The sequence below is a fragment of the Ciona robusta genome, chromosome 12, assembly GCF_009617815.1.
Source record: "Ciona robusta chromosome 12, ASM961781v2".
In the NCBI taxonomy this organism is placed as follows: Eukaryota; Metazoa; Chordata; class Ascidiacea; order Phlebobranchia; family Cionidae; genus Ciona; species Ciona robusta.
In genome coordinates this window covers 6,390,527-6,410,627 of record NC_143246.1, presented here as the reverse complement: position 1 = coordinate 6,410,627, position 20,101 = coordinate 6,390,527, and the positions used below count along the sequence as shown (strand labels likewise).

Sequence of the window (20,101 nt, the reverse complement as noted above, 5' to 3'; positions counted from 1 at the left end):
GACCGGAAATCAAATTGCTGTGTATGAGGTGGCGACACTTATAAGGAATTTACCAACAAAAGCTTAACCTATACAGTATGTCAATTCTATATGGAGTCATAGAGGTCCAAGTTTGTCCCCAAAGTTATTATGTCTTATTTATGCGGGACTTTCTTCGCGGAAAACTGAACTTCACTGAAGAGTATTTGCGTTCGGTGGCAATTCGTCTCTCCTTGTCCTTTGTTTCTTCCTCTGCGGCGTCAAACATGTTATTTACGGGTAGTTTGAACCTTATGTTTGTAAGTGACGAAGTACGGCGTGGGGGTCGGGGTGGGACCTTTTTAGAAGGAGGGTTTAGGACACTTAGAGTGTTGTATTCTCTCAAAGGTATCTCCTCGTGTATTGGGTAAAAGTAAGGAGCAATTTCCTCTTCCTGGCAGACAAGCTTTGGCTGTATTGGCGTTACGACATGTTCTGTGGTCGCAGCTTCATTCATAGGTAGCGATATATTCATTATTGGCTTTGGGTGTCTGATCGCTGGTGGTTGCTTACGAGATTTCCGGCCAACTGCTGCTGGTATTTTTGGCAGAGGTCTGTTAACACTCTCGCCATCATTTTCCTTATTTCGCCAAATACACCACAAGTTTCGAACCTTTGCTTCGTACAGACACATTAGGTAGAACATCAGAAGTGCCTAAATATTAAACATGTAACATTCTCTTGCGCTGTGGCTCAGTGTTCACACCACATCTAACTTTATATAGTCAATATAAGGTACGATGTTTGCTTCTTACTAATGTGAGCTTATAAGACACTTTTACGTCAACTCAAAGTGTATAAAACAGAACAGTCGTGGTACAACCACTGATGCTGTGTAGAAGCCGTTCCACGCGAGGATAAAAACATTTATCTCTTCATACTTACATGAAAAGAAGCATATATTGTGAATATGTAAGTTGTTATAGATCGAAATCTCTCATCTTGGCTTGTCAGAGCTACAGGTACGATTAAAACCCAGCATACAGCCATGCTAAGACAGTTTGTTACAGCTCGTACAAGGTAAAATTTGGAACAGTCGTTTATGGCGGGATCAGCGGTCTGAAAAGTTATCAGATTTGCGTAAAGGCTGTCATTTTTAAATTAGTTTTTTTAAAGAAGTACTTGGTTTTCCAGAAGAAAAAAGACATGCTTTTTATATAGAGTGGTGTAGGGGAAGATGGGACACATGTTCACTCTGTTTTTTCGTCCCATTTGGTAGTTAACAAAGAACATTCAAAGAAATGTGAAACCGTGTCTCCACGACTCCCATAAACCGTTGTTATTGTCCAAAAGACGATCAGGATATTTAGATATTAAGTTCTAAAGGTGTCCCATCTTCCCCCACCCTACTATATAGTAGTGTAGGCTGGGAAGATGAACATTAGATACCTCGTTATACCACACAATATATATAGTTTTACCAATTAACAACCCCTTTCAAAGTAGCAAGGATGTAGTAAGATAATTGAATTGATGTTCTTTGTTTACCACCGAGGGCAAAAGAGTTTGAAAACATGTCCCATCGTGCCCCAGCCTACCATACATAAACATATTGTTGACATGGGCTTACCTCCTGGCTTTCCTCGGTGTTTGTAAGTTTATATACAATGTACAAATAAGCAGCAACTGTAGATACCAAAACGAAAACGATTTCCAATATAAATCCGAAATATAAGGAGTTTGAATAAAGAAAGCAGAAATATTGACTTGTGTAAAGAGAATGATGGAGCTCGTGTTCATCTATAAGATATATATGTATATTTTTGAATGTTTTTTGTTTACTACTAAATGGGACGAGAAAATAGAGTTAAAAGATGTCCCATCTTTCCCCGCCCTACTATATAATTACAGAATGTGATTAAAGTTTGGAACTTATCTGTATTTGGTAGAAACTAGAAACACGAAATTTAGTATTGCATAAATACTCCTTCACATTCCCTGATGCAATCTTGCCAGACGACAGAAGAACAGTCGGTCACATACTTTACGTTTTTATACAAGATCAGCCGCTAAAAGATTATTTGTGATTAAATAAAAGTTAAAAACCTTTGATTGCGATCCAGTCAGTAATGTGGTCGGTTTCATGCGAATGCAAAGCAGATGTTAGGCCTACGTTTACTGCTACTATAACCGCTGGGAACAAGTATGATGCTAAAGAAGCTTTGAGAAGAAAGTTGTTTTCAAACGAAGAGCATTTCATGACTAACAGCCTTTGAAAAAGAACGTGTTAATGTCTATATGTACATTTTGCTTTGAAAAAATATTTATATGGTAGGTTGGGGGTAGATAAGATACCTTTAGAGGATATAATATCCAAATATTCTGATCGTGTTTTAAACAATTAGAAATCTATGGGAGTCGTGGGATATGGTCTCAAGATTCCTTGAATGTTGTTAGTTTACTACTAAATGGGAATATAGAGTTAAAAGTTGTCCCATCTTTCCCCACCCCCCTACTGTAATATTTTGTTTATAATTTTAAGTATTTACTTTGCGTATGCATTAGAAATACCTGAATAAACCGAATGCTTCCAGTAGCAACCAAACCCAAGCGTTCAAGATAAAATATTGAACAATCGCCGCAACTACATCACAACTTATGTTATATTGTATAAGGTCAATGCCGACAATGAATGTAATATATGCAACCAATTGTGTTGCGAACAAGTTTATGTAAATTGGTCCGCATAACGACGTTCGTAAAGAGCTGAAAATAAGGTATTTTTTTGATTAATATAGTAGGGGTTATAGAACGAAAGAGTACTAACTCGCAAATTGTGTAGAATACCAATGTTGAAAGCAGTGCTACGATTCCAATTAGAAGAACAAACTTGCAGGCAACCGTGAACTGAGGGGTTTTCACTGAAGCGGTGGATCGTCTCTGTGGGAATAAGTGAAGGTATACGCAAACTGGCCCAAAATATTCACAACTTTGACTACAGATTGCTTTATAACTGCTTGTTTCAATCCAACACATAATTTTTTAATGCTGAAAACTCATGATGTATTGTACATGCCCCTATAACCATGCAGCAATTAACAAGTAATATAAACATCTTCTGTAGTTTACCACAACAACTGAAAGATGCGTGAGGTCCCTGCATTCACAAAGTACATATCCTTCACTAATAGAAGTTAGGCAACCTTCAAAAGACCAAGTCAAGTTCCCAGGCTTCCACCGAGCACACCGTACCCACTGGGTTTCCTATTCCAAAATAACGTATTTAGAACTCGCCAAAGTATTAGAGGGTTGTTTATAAAATATCTGATAGAAAGAGTTCACCTTATTTGATGTCTTTGGTATTGGTATTCGAAAATATATCGGCGAAATTAAAGGAATCAAAATCTGCTCGTTTACGCTTGCTGTTATAACCTGCATGTGTATTATACAAATATAAAGATGTTTGGCGATGAAGCTTTAAAATAGAGGTTATGTATTTCTTACTTGAGTTACATGCAAATCCGTATCGAACAGAGTGCTATCTTGATACGCGATGTACACAATTCTGATTGGATCCCGAAAATAATTCACCCTTTGGCGAATTTCATTGACAGGAATACGAACCCAAATATCACCGAATGTTATGTTCAAATAACGTTCTCGAGATATAAGGTTCGAATGAAGAAGAACCTATAAGAGAATTTTGTAACCGTATTTCTGTTTTTTGGGGGTGTTTTCATATTTATATTTGTTCATGTACGACTATATATAGCTTAGAGAAATTATAGGGAACAAAAGGGTGAAATAATGCCCTATATATAAGTGTATTGCTCCAGGTTATATACGACCGCTGATGTAGCAGCATTGAGCCTCGAACTCATTGTCTAGTAAGTTTAGGGGAAGTTTATAAGCCATACCGCTTGGTGTATATTACTAACTTGTACAGATACATCTGATTCGTTAAGAGATATCTGAATCTCAATGTTGGGTATTTCAACTTTCAATGCAAAACTTCGCAAGCTATTTACGATCTCATATTTTTGAACGGCAGATACATTGCAGTTCGATTCGCTTTGTACAGAAAGCTTCAGCGAATTTGCAATCGTGAGTGCGTTTTTCATCGTATACAAAGACACCTAGAAAGTGAATTTGCTTGTTTTTGGTGCTGGTCGTCAAAGTTTCCTAAAATTGTTGCTACCTGTACATCTGGAGTTTGTGAAAGATTTCGAAAACGATCTATTTGGTTTTCTATTTGACAAATCGATGGCTTATTTTGTAAATTAGCCGCCAATTTCTCTACAAGTTGAGAGAAAGTTACCGGTACCTACAGAAGAACAATTTATAACAACAGTCCGTGCACAAATAATTAAAGAGTTTTTTTTCTTACCGGTGGTAATGTAGTAGTTGTTAGTGGAGGTTTGGGAACCACTGCGTAAAAATATCCATTTATACAAAAAAATCTCTCAAAATTATATCTACACACCTTTTCTTTGACAAATAATCGTTTTGATCTGATCGCATCTCTCATAGCCCCAAAATAACGTTACACCGGTGTTCCTTTTTGATCTTTCAAGCGATCGCCGTTTTCGTGTGTTAGTGACAGCCGGGAAAAACAGAACAGAACAGAAAGAGGTCGGAGCAACAACGTTGAAGTCAGGCCTCCATTGTGAGTAACTGCCAAGCTCTGTACCGTCAATATAATTCCAAGATGCGTTCGACCAGTACAGGCCGTGCCAAGCGTTGAGACCGAATGTCATACCAGTCTAAATGCAAAGACAAAGTTCAATAAAATGAATTTAGTTGAAAAAAGTACAAAAGTAGAGTGTATGGAATTACGAATTGGTCTGGTTTAAAACAAAGCAATATATAGGCGTACTTTTAATTTAGTTTTAATATGGTCTTGGAACGAGACAACGTTTTAAATAGTTTTATAAGTTTTGAATTGAATCTATATGCAGAGGTAAAAGAAGTTAGTAACTCCACTTAATCTGTTGTATTACTTGAGAAGCAAATTGTCGGTAAACTGCAATAGCATCTTGTGCTTGAGTTTCATTTTTGATCATCAGTAAAGAACCGTTGTAACTATTTGTGCATAACGCTGATGCTGCGCGAAAATCGTTTCGTTCGGTGTAAATTCGGTAGCGTACTGTCTCGTTGGAATTCATAAAATCTATGGAAGTATTAGATCTTAGAAAGTAGATATATAGTGGAGTGGGGGAACACGGGCAGTTAACAACGGTCTATGGGAGTTGTGAGGATATGGTTTATGATTCGTTAAACGTTTTTTGTCCACTACTATACAGAAGCAGAAAATGGAATGAAAAGGTCTCACATCTTCCCCTACACCCTACTGTATATTCGAAACTCGATGTTCGTTAGGAAATACGGGAAAATAAACCCAAGCTAGCTTTTGTATTGCTATATTACCATATAGAATCAACGCAGTAATTTTATATCTTTTAATGGGTGACTAACTTATATAGCCTACAACTAATAGTCTCCCATAAATTTACCGTAAGTTTGCGAATTCCCATGTTCTACTAATACCAAAACTACTGCATGAAGAATAAAGAATCGATAACTCATAACTGTATAACCTAAGAAACTAGCTAACTAACTTGGTAGGCTACTGACAACTCCAGTAACTGTGTAAAACAATCGTAAACTTGCATCAAAGGCAACTGATATAATTTTCGATGCACAGAATTGAATCACTGCTGTACAGGAAGTATGTGATTTTAATCAAAATAGTGTATGGTTCAGTCATTACAGAACTGCAGTTTTAATAATCAAAGTACAAAATATACCGTCAATTACGTATAAACTATTACTATTATTGCGTTTCATTTCGTGATAAACGCATAATATGATTTAATATTGCAATTTAAATCCACACAAATTACAGGTATTTTTACCTTACAGCTACAGAAATGAGTAAATTTGTATTTCTTTACGTGTGTTTACTGATGTGTTACGCTTATGGTTCAATAGCAGAAACAAAATATGCCAAGTTTCCGTACATTAGTTCTGGCCGTAAGTCACTCATGGGTTGGGACGATGAATACCTGCAAGAACTATTTTCCCAAAGTGGAAACAAAACCGTTTTCATGAAGCTTGTGAAAGCCAAGTTTGAAAACTTTAAAGAATTATCCAAGAGTACGAAACTTAATAATAAAGTATCTGGGAAAGTTATGTTAAACCAAAATTCAAGCAATTCGGAACCAGGGCGATATTTTGTAAGTTATTTGTTTGTTTTAGTTCATCAAAGGCTCTTATGTTTAAGTGGATGATTTAGGGAAAATATCTAAGGCCAGATCACATGACACAACAACAGATTGACAAACTTGTTGAATTGCATAATACGATACGATCTTCTGTTTCTCCTACAGCGGACGAAATGCTACGGCTGGTAAGAAAACCAATATTTTCTTGTATAGTACTGTAATATAAAAAGGGGTACTTTGGTGCTATATTTGCTAAAGTGTGTGGAGTCTACGGTTATATATTCAGGGGCGGATCCAGACATTTGCTTTAGGGGGGGCGATTTTGTTACTAAAAACTCGAAAACCTTTAACAGACAAAAGTTATGTATTTTTAGCGCCGAAAACACACACAACAATAATGTACAAGAAAGGTCATAATCGAGCGAAATAGACGCCAAAATACATAGCCTACACTACAAAATCCAATCTGCGGTTTTTACTGTTTGCAAAACGGTTAATAATAGCATCTGGATCCATAACAATATCTCTGTGCTGGTGCATACTTTTTTTTAATTTAAAAGTTAAACCAAGGTTGGATTATTACGTCATAGAATGCGTATTGTTACGTTTGATTCCTACGTTAAAACAGTGGGGAAAAACAAGGCTATACCGTCTTATAAGGTATGTAATATACCACTATTGTGACGTAACAGACCGCGATTGTGACGTAATAAATCGTTAACCTTACGCAAATCAGACGAATTACGGTGACACGGCATGTTTTTGCGCATTTTTAAAGTTAATTTTCGACACGAACGCCCGACTTTTTTGAAAAAAAAATTAGACAGCAGGTATCAGTGAGGGCTATAGAACATTTTGAAACCAAAATTTCAGGTGGCCACCAGCTAAAGGATTACCAGTTTTTTAATGTAAAAGTGCATACTTTTTTTTTAATTTTTTTTTTTTATAATTTTTTTTTGTTTTACGGCCAGGTCTAGGGGGGGCGATCGCCCCATTCGCCCCCCCCTAGATCCGCCCCTGTATATATTTCAGTAAATATAAATTGGTTTACTGGAAAATGGGACAAGAAAACATGTACCATCTTTTCACCCTACTATATCAGTAAAGGTACAGTGGTTTGTGTTATATGTAACCTATGCTAAGTTTTTAGTCGTGGAACTACGATTTGGAAGCAAGCGCTGCAAGCAAAGCGAAATCCTGTGCGTTCAGATGGTCACCCACAAACAGCAGGCTGGACAATGCGGGCCATGGAAGCGGCGAAAACGTATGGGTTGGATGGGGTGTCAATTTCACAACACTGGACGTGAATTCTCCGGTATGAACGAATGAGTTGAACTTATTTAAACTCGTGTGACAGAGTAACGACAGTGGTTATAACACGAGTTTATATAACCCATTTAGCTCGTGTCCGAGTTAATTATACCATGCAGCCTACATTTTATGTGGCTCATTAATTTTGTATATAGTAGGATGGGGGAAGTTGGGACACATTTTACTTCTATTTTCTCGTCCCATTGGGTACTAAACAAGAAACATTCAAAGAATTATAAAACTGTATCCTCTTGACTCCCATAGACCGTTGTTAATTGTTTAAAACACGATCAGGATATTCGGATATTATGCGCCAAAAGTGTCCCATCTTTCCCCATCCTACTATATATGTCCTACAATTAGACAAGTCATTAGGAACCACTGGATTAGAGCAATAGTCTTTTAGGATCTTGCTTAAAGACACACAAGTCCGCAATGGTAGCAGAGCATATATGGGACCCCCGTTATATTTCCCACGTCTGCTTTGAAAGTATTTTCATTATAAAGGCGAGATTATTCTGTATTTTATTTTGCATTGATAATGTCTGTATATTCAGATAACCACCTGGTTCGCTGAGCAAAAATATTTCGACCCCGAGCTCCAGCAATGCTTAGGCGGTTCGTGCGAACATTATGTTCAAATTATCTGGCACGACGTTTATCGGATAGGATGCGCGTGGAATGAATGCAACGACATAAAAGTGTACGGATACCCAGTCAATACGGCTGTGTTTCTGGTGTGCCATTACGGACCAAGGTAAAGAAAGGATGAAATATTTGTAAAAACCATAATCCTGGTTCAAGTTTACCCACAGGGGTGCAAGACAACCGTTGTTTCCATACTTTAGAGGTGTTGCTTGCTCATTCTGTGGTCAGGAGGATAGATGCGAATATAGTTTGTGCAGTAAGTATATGTAGGTCTACATATATAGTGTACAAATGAACAGTTACCTTTAAAGAATGGTATAACTCTGCAGTTAAGGAATAAATTACGACACACAGAATTCTTTAGGAGTCGTGAGGATGCGGCTAAAACAATTTGTAAATATTTTTTTGTTTACAAGTAAATAGGACAACAAAAGATAATGAAAACATGTACCATTTTACCCCAAAACCACTCTACGTGGAGACGGGTGTAGTTCTTACCGCATGATATGTACAGTAACGTGACTTCTTCACAATTAATCGACAGCAAATGACGAAAGAGAAAAGACAGCTGGTGAAAAACCGTGGACAGATCCACCTTCAACAGGCGTCGGGGTCATTACAACGACAGAAGAACCTCTTATAAGTGAAGGAACCAAAATCGGTCTGATAGCTGGCGGTAGTGTCCTTGGTGCGACGTTACTAGCTACTGCTATAACTGCAATTGTGGTGAGGTCTCTTCGTAAGAGAGAACAAGCAGCAGCAACTGTGTGAGTGTAAACTGTGATGCAAACCTGTAATGAAAACTACAAGTGTTTATGTATCGTTCTAAATTATTCATATAAGTATTTCATTTACAAGTAGACTTACTGTAGATGGCCTACATCATGTATTAAGCGGGCCATGGTGGTTTCATTTAAAATGGCTTAATTACAACAGCTACTGTAGCCTAAATCATTCCCATCTTAACAAGTAAAAACGTCTTATCTTGACATAGAGTAAAGGAAAGTGGTAAAAAGATCTTGTCTAACTAAAACTAGATTTCCAGTAACTGTGAACTCATTCTCTTTCACTTTGCAGAGCTGGAAGCAGTTTAAACAATGTTACTTCAAACTTGAGTGAAAAATTGGCATCCAGCAAAACTTTGCAGTACGAATAATATTTTCTAGAAACTTCTGGATTGGGCGACCTGCAATAAATAAATAGAATTAAAAAGTGAAAAGTTTACGATTACAATTGGTGCGTTGCTCACCTTTTTGGTAAAAATAACAGAAGTTCACTGTTATAAGTCTGCTATGATTGTAGTTGAAACATCACTAGTGTACTTTACTCTGTTATTTTTCAATAAAAAACACCATTAGTATTGCACAAATAATTTATAACGATCTGTTGGTAATAGAAAACGTAACATCTGATTACAAGAAGAAGAAAAGGCACATTTATGATTCAATTTGGAAAGATACTGCTTAAGAATCTACTGACTGTGTCATTGCACTCAGGTTATCCTCGTGTTTTAAACAGTGATCATGCTTATAGCAATAGGATATTAAATTTTTCACAGTCATAACTGATTAAAACATATACGAAATATTATCTCGGTAAAAATTACGACAGTGTAAACGTTAAAACACATAAAATTGATAAAATTATGTAAAAGACACTGCAAAGTAAATCTGGTTTCGGCAACGCGTTCACTTTAATACAAAAGTAGCAAGAACAAAACAGTATATTCTGTGAAACTTTTTCAATAAAATAAAATATCACTTTCTTGAATACAGAACAAGATTTTAAAACAATATAGAAACATTATGGAGTACAGTTTAATTTATAAATTGGCTCCTCTAGTAAAAACTTTATTATAAATTTTATTATACCAAGTTTCAACGGACATAAGGCAAGACTTGTATGCAAGAAATACAGTAGAGAAGCCAATTTATATGGTGGGGAAAGATGGGACACCTTTTCATTATATTTTCTCAACCCATTGTGGGAATAAATAAAGAAAATTCAAAAAATTATAAATCCGTATCCTCATGTCTCCAATAGATGTTTGTTAATTGTTTAAAACTCTATCAGGATATTTGGATATTCTGAGCTACAGGTGTCCCATTTTCCCCAACCTTACTGTATATTAAACTATGCCTGGTAGCAATAACAGTAAAACACATTAGCTGAGCTTTGGCCTCCAGCCTTCAAGGAAACGGGAAATTTTGAAGCGATGTAGTTGGCTCAGATAGAAGTCATTGGTGAGAATATCGATATTAAGTTCCGTGAGTATTTGGCCATCTATTCGCTCATTATGGAAAAGTTCAACAATATCTTCACTTAAACCAATAAACCTACATGAAATTGAAGATTAAATAATGCAGTTTAACCTTAGTGGAAAATCCATAATCAGCACCATCAGTAATGTCTCACAAAATGTATTTATTTTCCGTTTCTGTATAAGTAATTCAGTTGAAAAACAGAATATACAGTAGCCTACTATATAAATAAAAGAGAAGAAAAAAATCCCCAAAAAATAATCAACCACAAAGTAATTTACATGGTAACTGGTAAGTTGGCCTCAAGTATATGACTATCCGTGTTAAAAAGACTGTCGTTTTCCGGCCACGTGAGGATAAAGTAAGCAACATTCCTTTAATTAAAAATAAATCACCTTAATGCATAAGACACATCATTGACTGTCATTGTTTCTGGATTGTCAGGTGGAACCCAATCTTCAGGTGGCTGGAACAGACAAATAATTAATAAAGTAATATTGTGTTGCATTATGGCACAGTTGTTAGTGCGCTGGCTCTAGACAACAGTTTACGGGTTCAAGGCTCTACACTGCTACCATTGTTGGTGTATGTGTCCTTGGGCAGGACACTTAACAGCAATTATAACAACTGTCAATTTCTTCCACGTAAAGATAAAGCAAGTTACATTCATTCATTCAACACAACATATTGCAACAAACACAAGCACAACAACAACTTACCAAAACATATTGTTTGACAGGTCGGGCTTGTGTAGCAGAACTACCATCTATACTGTTTCTGCGTTGACTGCTCAAATCTGCTGCAGAATCTAATGCAAGATTATGTTGGTTACTTTATCTAGTGTTGAATATTTAAGACTTTTTAAATAAGCGGTTAAATATATTGCAATATGGGTTTAAGTGTCTTACAAAGTTACAATTACCAAACTACTGTTCTGGTAGAAGCACTTATTTTATGCTTATGGAATGCTATTTCATGTTTCTTTAGGTTATGGGTAAAATCCAGCCATGGTTATATTTTTTATTTAACACTCACAAATATAGCTAGGTAACAATTATACCATTGGAGTTCATTCAACAAGTTCATAACATGGTACTGTTGCAAACATACATATAAATAATTCTGAAACAGCTCTTTTGGAAATTTTATGAGGGTACTATTGTGCTGGCAACAACAGTTTATATAGAAAATAGATATAAATTACTCCTCGTATTTATATTTTTATTTATATATATTATATACATACCTTTTGAAACTATTGTCCCATCTTCATTGTTAAAGCATATCTTAGGAACAGTTGTATCTTCATACCCATTATGTAAAGGACTTTCATTTATATCATCTTGTTTCTGCTTCAGCAAAGCTTCTTTCAGGTTTTCGTAAATCTTAGATTTCCTGTCTAAACCCATCATAGTTTGGTCTTCATTTTCATTCACAACATCATTAGATAAATTAACAAGTTGTGTGGCTTCTGCATCCTGTGCGCCTTCATCTGATTCAGTTTGAACTGGTTTAAACTGGATTTCAGTGTTCTCATATGCAGATGAGGTCCTGGATTTTTGAACTGGGCTCGATTTAGTTTTGTTTTCTATTGGGAATGAAGGGGAATCCACGCGTAGTTGCTCATTGTCAAACTGTTCCACTTCATGTAATGAGGAATTATTTTCATTGGAAACTTCTTTGGCTGTTAGAAACAAAGGGAATATGTTTAGGTTTAGATTGTTGAAGAGATAAAGCTGCATGCGCTTATTTGAAATGTAGTAATTTTAGACCATTTACCAAAAATACGTCTTTTATTTAAGCATCTATGGAAACACCACGGCGCGGATAAATTGCCACAAATAAAATTGTCCATCACATTCAGTGCGCTAAAAACCAGGGTGATAGCTGCCTGCTGCCAGTGTCTGTTTAAAGGACGATTTTCCACTGGGCCAACAGAGGGAAATCACCCAAATTACCTTTAAATCTATTTAATTAAACAACGCACTTAAAATGTCTTACCAGGAATGTTACCATATTTAATAAACAACTTTAGGGAATAATGCTGCATGTGATATTTTCAAATGTACAAATTTTAGACCAATACTACCTTAAACCAAAATTACTTTTTATGACCTGCGTTTAAGGTTAAACAACACCCCTAAATTTTCTTCTTTGAAAAGTTACCACATAATAAACATCCAGTAATTACTGGCAGTATCTTTAAAACCTAAAATCCAATTGAGAGTTACCAAGTAAACAAGTCCAAATTCACCTTGCGAATTCCCAAGTAAACAATTCTGTAGGTTCATTGTTTTCTTATTTAATACTTACTGAGTTCATTAAGGCTGTTCTGGCTGCTTCCTGGACTAGCATTGTGCTTGGATGAGTCAACAACTTGGCTACCAGCGGGTCCCCACACCTCCCATATACTTTCATCATTTACTAAAGGCCTGGGATTTATTTTATGGAAAAATTTTATCAAAATAACATTTTGTGACTTTTTGGGCATATCATTTTAAATCCTGATATTACTGTGTATAATACAGACTTAAAAAGGTATATTATAGATTCTAATTTTACCATTATGTTTTACTTTAAACATAACACTATTATTTCTGCACATTTAAATTTTTTCAACTTAATCCATGTAAATAATAATAATCCATGTAAATTAAAAAAAACGTAATTCATGTAAATTAAATTGGAAGTTAAGTAAACCAACTAAAAATGTTGTTTAAATTGTTAGTTTGTAATTTACAAGTTGCCAAATATTTTAAACCGACCTGGTATGAAACTCCAGATGATCTTCGCTTACGCTGCTGTGTGAGCTAGGTAGGGGGGGTGGTCGTGCTGGCATGTCAGGGGGTGGGGGGGCTTTCTCCACGTACATGCTATGTGGCCTCATTTTCGGGGGTACTGGGGGTACGTTGCTGTTTTCAGGTGCAACACTAAATGAGGGGTTATTCCTCGGGGGTAAAGGGGGGTAAGCTGATGTAGCATGCCCGGTGTCAGGGATAGGCAGAGCTCTTGTGACGTGGTTTTTGTTTTGAAACGTCGGCCTTGCTCGAGGGACAGGTTGGTTTGAAATAAGTTGTATGGCGGATATTCCACGCGGTTGTGGTTTTCGTGACGAACGTTGATTCTGTGTACGAAGGTTAAAGTTTCGGTTCCAGGGTTTAGGATTGGTCACCCTTTTGTTGCGAGGTGTGTGGAAACGTACGGATCTGAAAATGGATGAATATAAATCTTCTTATTGGGCAACGACAGTTTTTGAAATGCGCTGTTCCATTTCATAATGTGTACATATTAACCTTTTTAAAAGGTGCCAAAATATTTAATGAAAATACTTAAATGAGACATAACATTAACAGTTTAATGGAAATACAGCACTACGTGAACTCCCAGTGTTGTTACAATGTTGCCATCCATTAAAATAACACACTTAATCATTAATGATACAATGTTTTACCTTACAAAAGATCTGAAGGTGTGTTATTGTTTGTAGTCAGGAAATACTAAGAAAACAACGATAGTAATCTTACTTGCAGTAATCATCAATGTTTGTGGCACTGCTTTGTATCTTCGATGCCATATATGCGTTTTGTAGATAAGTCTTGTATTGGTTGCAATCAACTTCATTTTCCTGGTAAAGTCAAAAGGTTTTATTTGAATCAGGGGTTTTTTAAACAAAAACTATTTCAGATCTGTCTTATTTGTCAATGTTAACAAAACACAACTCAAAAAATAAAAAATAAAACAGGAATACAGCTTGTATAATGATTATATATATACAAATATATGATCTGATGCATTCATTGCAATATGTGCATTTGTGTGTTTTGATTTTTAAAAAGAGTAAAAGAATAGCTCTAAAAGATATCAAAATGACATTAATTAATCTACTTCAATTTAAATTATGTTTAAATATTTTCACACCATCAAAGCTGGTTTGCTAATCCCAAGCATTACAGTATTTACACAGCAATTCATAATGCGTAGGTAATATATAACAGAACACAGATGGCAAGCCAAACCTATTATATCCTCCTTTAAGGAAGTGAAAGTAGTTTGCTGGTGGTGATAATAAGCTTGCTTTGTAACTTATTTTATTTTACTGGATGAAACAAACAGGAAACATTGTTGAATGAATGAATGAATGTAACTTACTTTATCCTTGCGTGGCCGGAAAACGACAGTCGTTATCACACGGGTTTAACACCTCGTGCCAGCTTAAGAGTTACCATGTATGTTACTTTGTGGGTAATTATTTTTTTTTTGGATTTTTTCATTTTTTTATATATGGCTGAAAATTTGGACAACCCATTAGTGACCAAAGGGTTGGAGCAATTTTCGTTAAGTGTCTTGCTCAAGGACACATACGCCCACAATGGTAGCAACGACGAGCCTTGAACCCATTACCTAATAGTTACAGGCAGGCGCGCTAACCACTACGCCACGGCGCCGGACGTTAAGAGTTACTACACTAATTTAAACTGCGCTTATAATATAAACACTCCAATATAATGCAAAAGTTGAGCCAAAAATACATCAGGGATTAAGTGGGGTTATACAAGGTACTTAATGAGGTTTCACCTTTGGTTGTGTAAGAGCACACGGTACGTAGTAAAAACCACTTGAAGGTGAAAGTTCAATTATTCGGTTAAACGGAGCCACACCAAGCATTATGTAGTGGTTTTCAACCTGTGCAAATTAAGTTCGACTTTAATAGAAATTTAAAACAATTAAGTTATGTTTAAACATATACATTCAAAATATCAACAGCGGTATAACTGGATTTATATAAAAAGTTGCAAAACAGTATTTTGCAAATTTGTTTAAAAATAATATTTAAAATCTGCATATATTTAACACATCACTAGCCATTTGAAAAGAAAAACGAATTACTTTCCATATAACTTGGGTAACCAAACCACAGAAACCGAAAAAGCTGTGGCTTTTGTGTTTTACATATTTGTTGTTTACTCAATAATACACTGTGTGGGTTTATTGAATATTAGATTTTTGTTATTAGCATTTTAGATTAGCTTCAAAATGGCAATCTATCTATGCTGAATCACTGGATTTTTCTGTGCTGAATCACTGGATTTTTCTGTGCTGAATCACTGGATTTTTCTGTGCTGAATCACTGGATTTTTCTGTGCTGAATCACAGCCTAGAGAAATATTTATTTAAATTTGACTAGATCAACAAAATAGGTAGCTACCTAAATCTAATGGTCAAAGGCCAAGAATAGCAACGATATTAACATAAAAACCCACCAGGTATTAAGTGAAACAATGCAGATAATAAGTTAGAAATAAAACATTAAAAAAGCTTATAGCCTATTTAATGTTTTAATAATGCTTAAAAAATCAAATGCATAATGTGTAAAAGTTCATTGGTATTATGGTATTTAAATACCGTACAGTCACACTGATTGCATGAAAGTCATACATAAAACATGGTTGTGGGGGATAATGGGACAAATCTGGCCTAAATCCCAGGTCTTTTAAAAGAGGGTATTTAAATACCATACAGTTTCAATAGCCCAATATTAAAAGTAATGCTGATTAAAGTCAAGGTAGGTGTCTGCTCAACAAGTCAGCAGCGTTGATATAGAAAGTCATACGATGATAAATAAACAGCAGTACGTCATTGGTAGTTTTGCACTTTTATAAACCACTGACAAATGAATCACAGGATATATATAGTGACACATCACTTTTATACATATAATAAGACTAACTGTTACCTACTACAATGTGACGAATGTGTGGAAGTATGTTAATACTTTAACCTGATGGTAAACTATATGTTGATACCTAGTAGTTACTTTCAGAGTGCTTGAAGTTTTGAGTAGAATAGGTAAACAAAACCCAAAAAAAATGTTTTTTATACAAGTCTTAAAATTTGTGTAAAAATGAGCACAAAGAATGTAGCCACTGCCAAAAATAGAACACTTAAAAGCTCAGACTGCAAAAGCAGATTTAAAGACCCTTGGTGGTACACTAGACATAAAACATTCAACTAAACAAGGTATAAAAGGGTGAGGTACTTACTCCTATCAGTTTAAGGTGCATTCCACTTCTTAGTGTGAATTCATCCTTGGGTGACCTGCTTCTATTGTTTGCCACTTTAACAGTTATTGGAAAATTAACACATTCAATTATTTGTTCCAAAGGCATCTCCCTCGTTCTCTCAAACACATTTGACTCAATTGGAGTTCTTGTAGCAAAGTTACCTTTACAAGTTAAAGGAAGACTGAAAGAAAATGGAGGTTTATGAAAAAAAGAGGGTTTTAAACAGTAGTCTATGTGGGTAAAGACATCACAGTTTAGAAAATCTTTAGTATAATCTATGATGACAACGTGACATTATTAAATTGCAGTTACACTTGTCAAGTCGTCACCTATGGTTGTCAAACGTGGGAACTTTATTGCCATCTTTCTTTAACATCTTTATTACAAGCAAATATACAATTATAATTAGATATTAAAGGGAATGATACAGAATTAGAATTGGATATCTACCTGATGCTTGTATTGAGTCTTGTGCTATGAAACGATAAACCAGGGATTTGTTGGTTGGATTGCTTTGGTCTCACAAAACGACTGGCAGGCTGTAATTAAATAGGGTGGGGTAAGATGGGTCACCTTTAGCACATAATATCTTGAGATCCTGATCGTGTTTTAAACAATTAACAGCGGCCTATGGAAGTCGTGAGGACATAGTTTTATAATTCTTTGAATGTTCTTTGTTTACTACCAAGTGGAAGAAAATAGAATAAAAAGTTTTCCCCCATCCTACGATACATATGATAATAGTCTTATATGAATTATGTAACGAAGAACTTATTCTGGCCAAGTTGACAAGTCAATCAACGGTAAACATTTTTTACATTAATAGTGGAATACTAATTTAGGCTCTTCGTTTTATTAAAAAAGGAATATAATAAGTATTAGTATTGAAGATTGTGTTATACTTTGTATGATAAACTTTATATCAAATGACAAGTGTGGCACTGACAAATTGACAAATAAACTGTGGCCCTAGCAAACATTGTTTAACCCCTCTAACTGGTTTATACTGGATGAAACAAACAGGAAACATTGTTAAGAGTTACTACACTGATTTAAACTGCGCTTATAATATAAACACAGTCCAATATAATGCAAAAGTTGTGCCAAAAATACACCAGTGATTAAGTGGGGTTATACAAGGTACTTAGTCAGGTAATATATAATTAACTACCTTAGATGCAGTGGTTGGTTGAGGTTGTAAATTGACGCGTGATATTAAAGTGAGCTCATCTCCTTTTAATAAAACAGTAGTGGACGGTTTTCCATTGTTGTCCTCATTCCTAATTGTCAATATATCCTGTACATAAACTTTGGCAGGAAAGTATGAAGCGATCTCTTGTACAGTACTGAAGGTCTGGAAATAATATTATTATTAATTAATAGGTTTAGTGATTATGAAACTTAAACAAAGCATATTTAACATAAGTATATACATATAATAAAAACATGGAAGAACAAATGTTTTTGATGATTTATAGAATGCATTCTTCAATAAGAAGTGAGGTGAACTTATATTACTTTTTTTAATTTACCAGCATAGCTATACTGTTGTAAGATAATGCAAATGTGTATATTGTGTAATACATTAAGTACAATAATTAAATGAAAGGTTCACATAATACAAAAAAAGGTGGTAACAGAAAAAAACAAAAAAAAACATAAAACAAATCTAGTTTCATTATTATTACATGTGTTACAGGGTTTCAGGTACAATGGTTAAGACATGTTTTTACAAGCATTAACAAAACAATATGAAAACACAGTGCGAACAAAATAAATATAACACACTAAGCAATTGTCTCACGTGGGTGATATATCATTATATCAAAACACAAGATTTCAATACCAGTTATTTACTACCTAAGTCTTACATACTGTTTTGTAGCACATTATATCAACATTCTATTTAAAAGCCCGCACAAAAACTCTATTACATTAAACGTTTGTGCAAACAAAACTTAAAAGGGTCAAATATTTGCCATTATCTTTACCTTTAATGGGACTTCATTCCTTTCTAATTCACTGCTCAGTTTAAACGAACCAAAAAACTCATTTGAAATTTCCAGTTGCCTTCCCATCACATAATCTCCCTCTTCTATGGTGTGGGCTATGGTCCTGGAATTAGTTTAATGACAATCATTATATGACAATCACTCTTGTGGAAAATGACAATCATTTTAACCTATAACACGGGTGTTTCATACACCACATGCCAGCTTACGAGTAACCAAGTATGTTACTTTTAAGGTGTAGATGTAAGTGATTATGTTTTTGGATTTTTCATTTCATTACCTTGTAAGATTTCTCCTTCCATATATCATGATAGGTTCTTCCTCAGGTAGATCATACATTCGTGATGTTTCGGTTGTCATCTTTAATATCTATTTAACAACAAAGTAGTAAGTTGAAAGAGGGGTTTGAGATTTAAAGCAAAATATCTGATGCCATGACTTAGTCATTAAAGGGCTTGCATGGTATCAAAGGTTACCGGGTTCAATGTTGCTACTATTGTAGGCAATGTGTTCTTGGGTAAGACACCTAATGTTAATTGTTATAACCCAATGGTCTTGTCCGCTATAAAGATAATATAGACTGTTTAAACTAAGGCACCCTGGTCCTAACAACTGTTATTGCCCCAACAAGCACAGATAAACAAGTGTCATTTCTAACTTCATTTACAATTTGTTACCCTGCCAATTAAGAATAAATATGTGCAATTTCCAACTATATTTACAAATTTGTGTTGTTATTTTAACATTAAGCAGCCAAACCTGTGGAAAACCATATTTTTCTTCCACTTCTTCCAGTGTAGATTGGTCATTACTCCATAACACTGCTCTGGAAGCTGATATGTCATCCTTGGTATCCATGGCAGGCAACTGAGTTATTTTTCCACCTCTATTTTAAAAACACGGTTTCTGTTAATAATACAACAGAGTAACAGCTGAAACCCAGATTGTATATTGTAGGGGTTAGTGAATAGTGGTTAGGGGGTTAGTGGTTATAGGGGTTAGTAGTTAGTTGTTATAGGGGTTAGTGGTTAGCAAATAAGGTGGGGGGATTCTTCACTAGTCCGATGTATATCAAGAAAAGAATGGTCTGTTCATAAGACGACAAAGACGTATATGGGTTTTCCCAATGAATTTTTAACAAAGAATTTGTTTTTAATTACTAGCAGAAAAAACGCCAAAAAATGTTTACATAGATACCTTAGTATTTTCTTTAGTTGCTTGGCTCTAGATGGAATAAGCTATTAAATGCATTTCACAATATTTGCACGAGTACCGGTATTCCTAGTCTTTACTTTACAGTTCAGAATCTACATGCAGAGTGAATAACAAATAGTGTTGCCTAAACACTGAAGCCGAAATTTGGAAATGCCTAATTCTGTGTCAACATAACTGACCGCAAAACAGAAAAATACCACTGTTCAACACTACAAAATTTCTTAACTTTTATCAGCAGTGGGGGCAAATATATTGAGTTTCTGCGTGGTTTACCGTCCCTTTGGCGAGTAAAATCTTGATTCTTCACTGTATTTCTTTAAAAGGCCGAGAGGGTATTTAACCGTCTGTATTTTTGCTACAAATTAGTAAATCTCAAAGGTTCTAATAACCAGAGTCGTATAAACAGGTAT

At 35.2% G+C, this 20,101-nt stretch overlaps 3 protein-coding genes across 5 annotated transcripts; 1 reads left to right on the top strand and 2 right to left on the bottom strand.

The window, feature by feature from the left end:
• Positions 1-56: 56 nt before the first annotated feature.
• Positions 57-2,534, bottom strand: LOC149727253 (uncharacterized). The gene is made up of 4 exons (XM_089890767.1): positions 2,065-2,534; positions 1,589-1,758; positions 904-1,077; positions 57-673 (listed from the first exon to the last, which is right to left on the bottom strand). Exons 1-4 carry the CDS (start codon positions 2,216-2,218, stop codon positions 128-130), a joined length of 1,044 nt encoding a protein of 347 aa, XP_089746893.1. The 5' UTR covers positions 2,219-2,534; the 3' UTR covers positions 57-127.
• Positions 2,535-5,884: 3,350 nt separating this feature from the next.
• LOC149727252 (uncharacterized) lies at positions 5,885-9,499 on the top strand. Of its 2 annotated transcripts, none has more exons than XR_016386278.1 (7): positions 5,885-6,194; positions 6,254-6,367; positions 7,333-7,497; positions 8,051-8,250; positions 8,298-8,397; positions 8,686-8,908; positions 9,219-9,499. XR_016386278.1 is itself a non-coding variant. In XM_089890660.1 (7 exons), the coding sequence occupies exons 1-7, from the start codon at positions 5,889-5,891 to the stop codon at positions 9,295-9,297; spliced, it is 1,176 nt and encodes a 391-aa protein (XP_089746786.1). In that variant the 5' UTR covers positions 5,885-5,888; the 3' UTR covers positions 9,298-9,499. The 2 variants fall into 2 exon arrangements, 1 of the variants encoding a protein (XP_089746786.1); XM_089890660.1 differs by having other exon boundaries at positions 8,309-8,397.
• On the bottom strand, positions 9,500-19,893 carry LOC149727251 (GRB2-associated and regulator of MAPK protein-like). Of its 2 annotated transcripts, none has more exons than XM_089890656.1 (15): positions 19,693-19,893; positions 19,236-19,364; positions 18,757-18,845; positions 18,456-18,579; positions 17,636-17,818; positions 16,915-17,003; positions 16,444-16,645; positions 14,978-15,085; positions 13,927-14,027; positions 13,168-13,608; positions 12,716-12,834; positions 11,649-12,086; positions 11,122-11,210; positions 10,798-10,868; positions 9,500-10,477 (listed from the first exon to the last, which is right to left on the bottom strand). In XM_089890656.1, the coding sequence occupies exons 2-15, from the start codon at positions 19,332-19,334 to the stop codon at positions 10,306-10,308; spliced, it is 2,325 nt and encodes a 774-aa protein (XP_089746782.1). In that variant the 5' UTR covers positions 19,335-19,364; positions 19,693-19,893; the 3' UTR covers positions 9,500-10,305. The 2 variants fall into 2 exon arrangements, with proteins under 2 accessions (XP_089746782.1, XP_089746780.1); XM_089890654.1 differs by having other exon boundaries at positions 19,236-19,362; positions 19,674-19,890.
• Positions 19,894-20,101: the final 208 nt, after the last annotated feature.

Bases quoted from the DNA above. Each gene is read 5' to 3' on its own strand.
- LOC149727253 (XM_089890767.1), bottom strand. From the start codon at position 2,218: ATGAAATGCTCTTCGTTTGAAAACAACTTTCTTCTCAAAGCTTCTTTA. The intron at 1,759-2,064 runs GTTTTTAACTTT...TATATCTTATAG, and splicing joins TGACTGGATCGCAATCAAAG to ATGAACACGAGCTCCATCAT. The intron at 1,078-1,588 runs GTAAGCCCATGT...ATAACTTTTCAG, and splicing joins ACACCGAGGAAAGCCAGGAG to ACCGCTGATCCCGCCATAAA.
- LOC149727252 (XM_089890660.1), top strand. From the start codon at position 5,889: ATGAGTAAATTTGTATTTCTTTACGTGTGTTTACTGATGTGTTACGCT. The intron at 7,498-8,050 runs GTATGAACGAAT...CTGTATATTCAG, and splicing joins CACTGGACGTGAATTCTCCG to ATAACCACCTGGTTCGCTGA. The intron at 8,398-8,685 runs GTAAGTATATGT...ATTAATCGACAG, and splicing joins ATGCGAATATAGTTTGTGCA to CAAATGACGAAAGAGAAAAG.
- LOC149727251 (XM_089890656.1), bottom strand. From the start codon at position 19,334: ATGGATACCAAGGATGACATATCAGCTTCCAGAGCAGTGTTATGGAGT. The intron at 18,580-18,756 runs GTAATGAAATGA...AACTAATTCCAG, and splicing joins GGAAGGAGAAATCTTACAAG to GACCATAGCCCACACCATAG. The intron at 11,211-11,648 runs GTATGTATATAA...ATCTTGCATTAG, and splicing joins TGGGACAATAGTTTCAAAAG to ATTCTGCAGCAGATTTGAGC.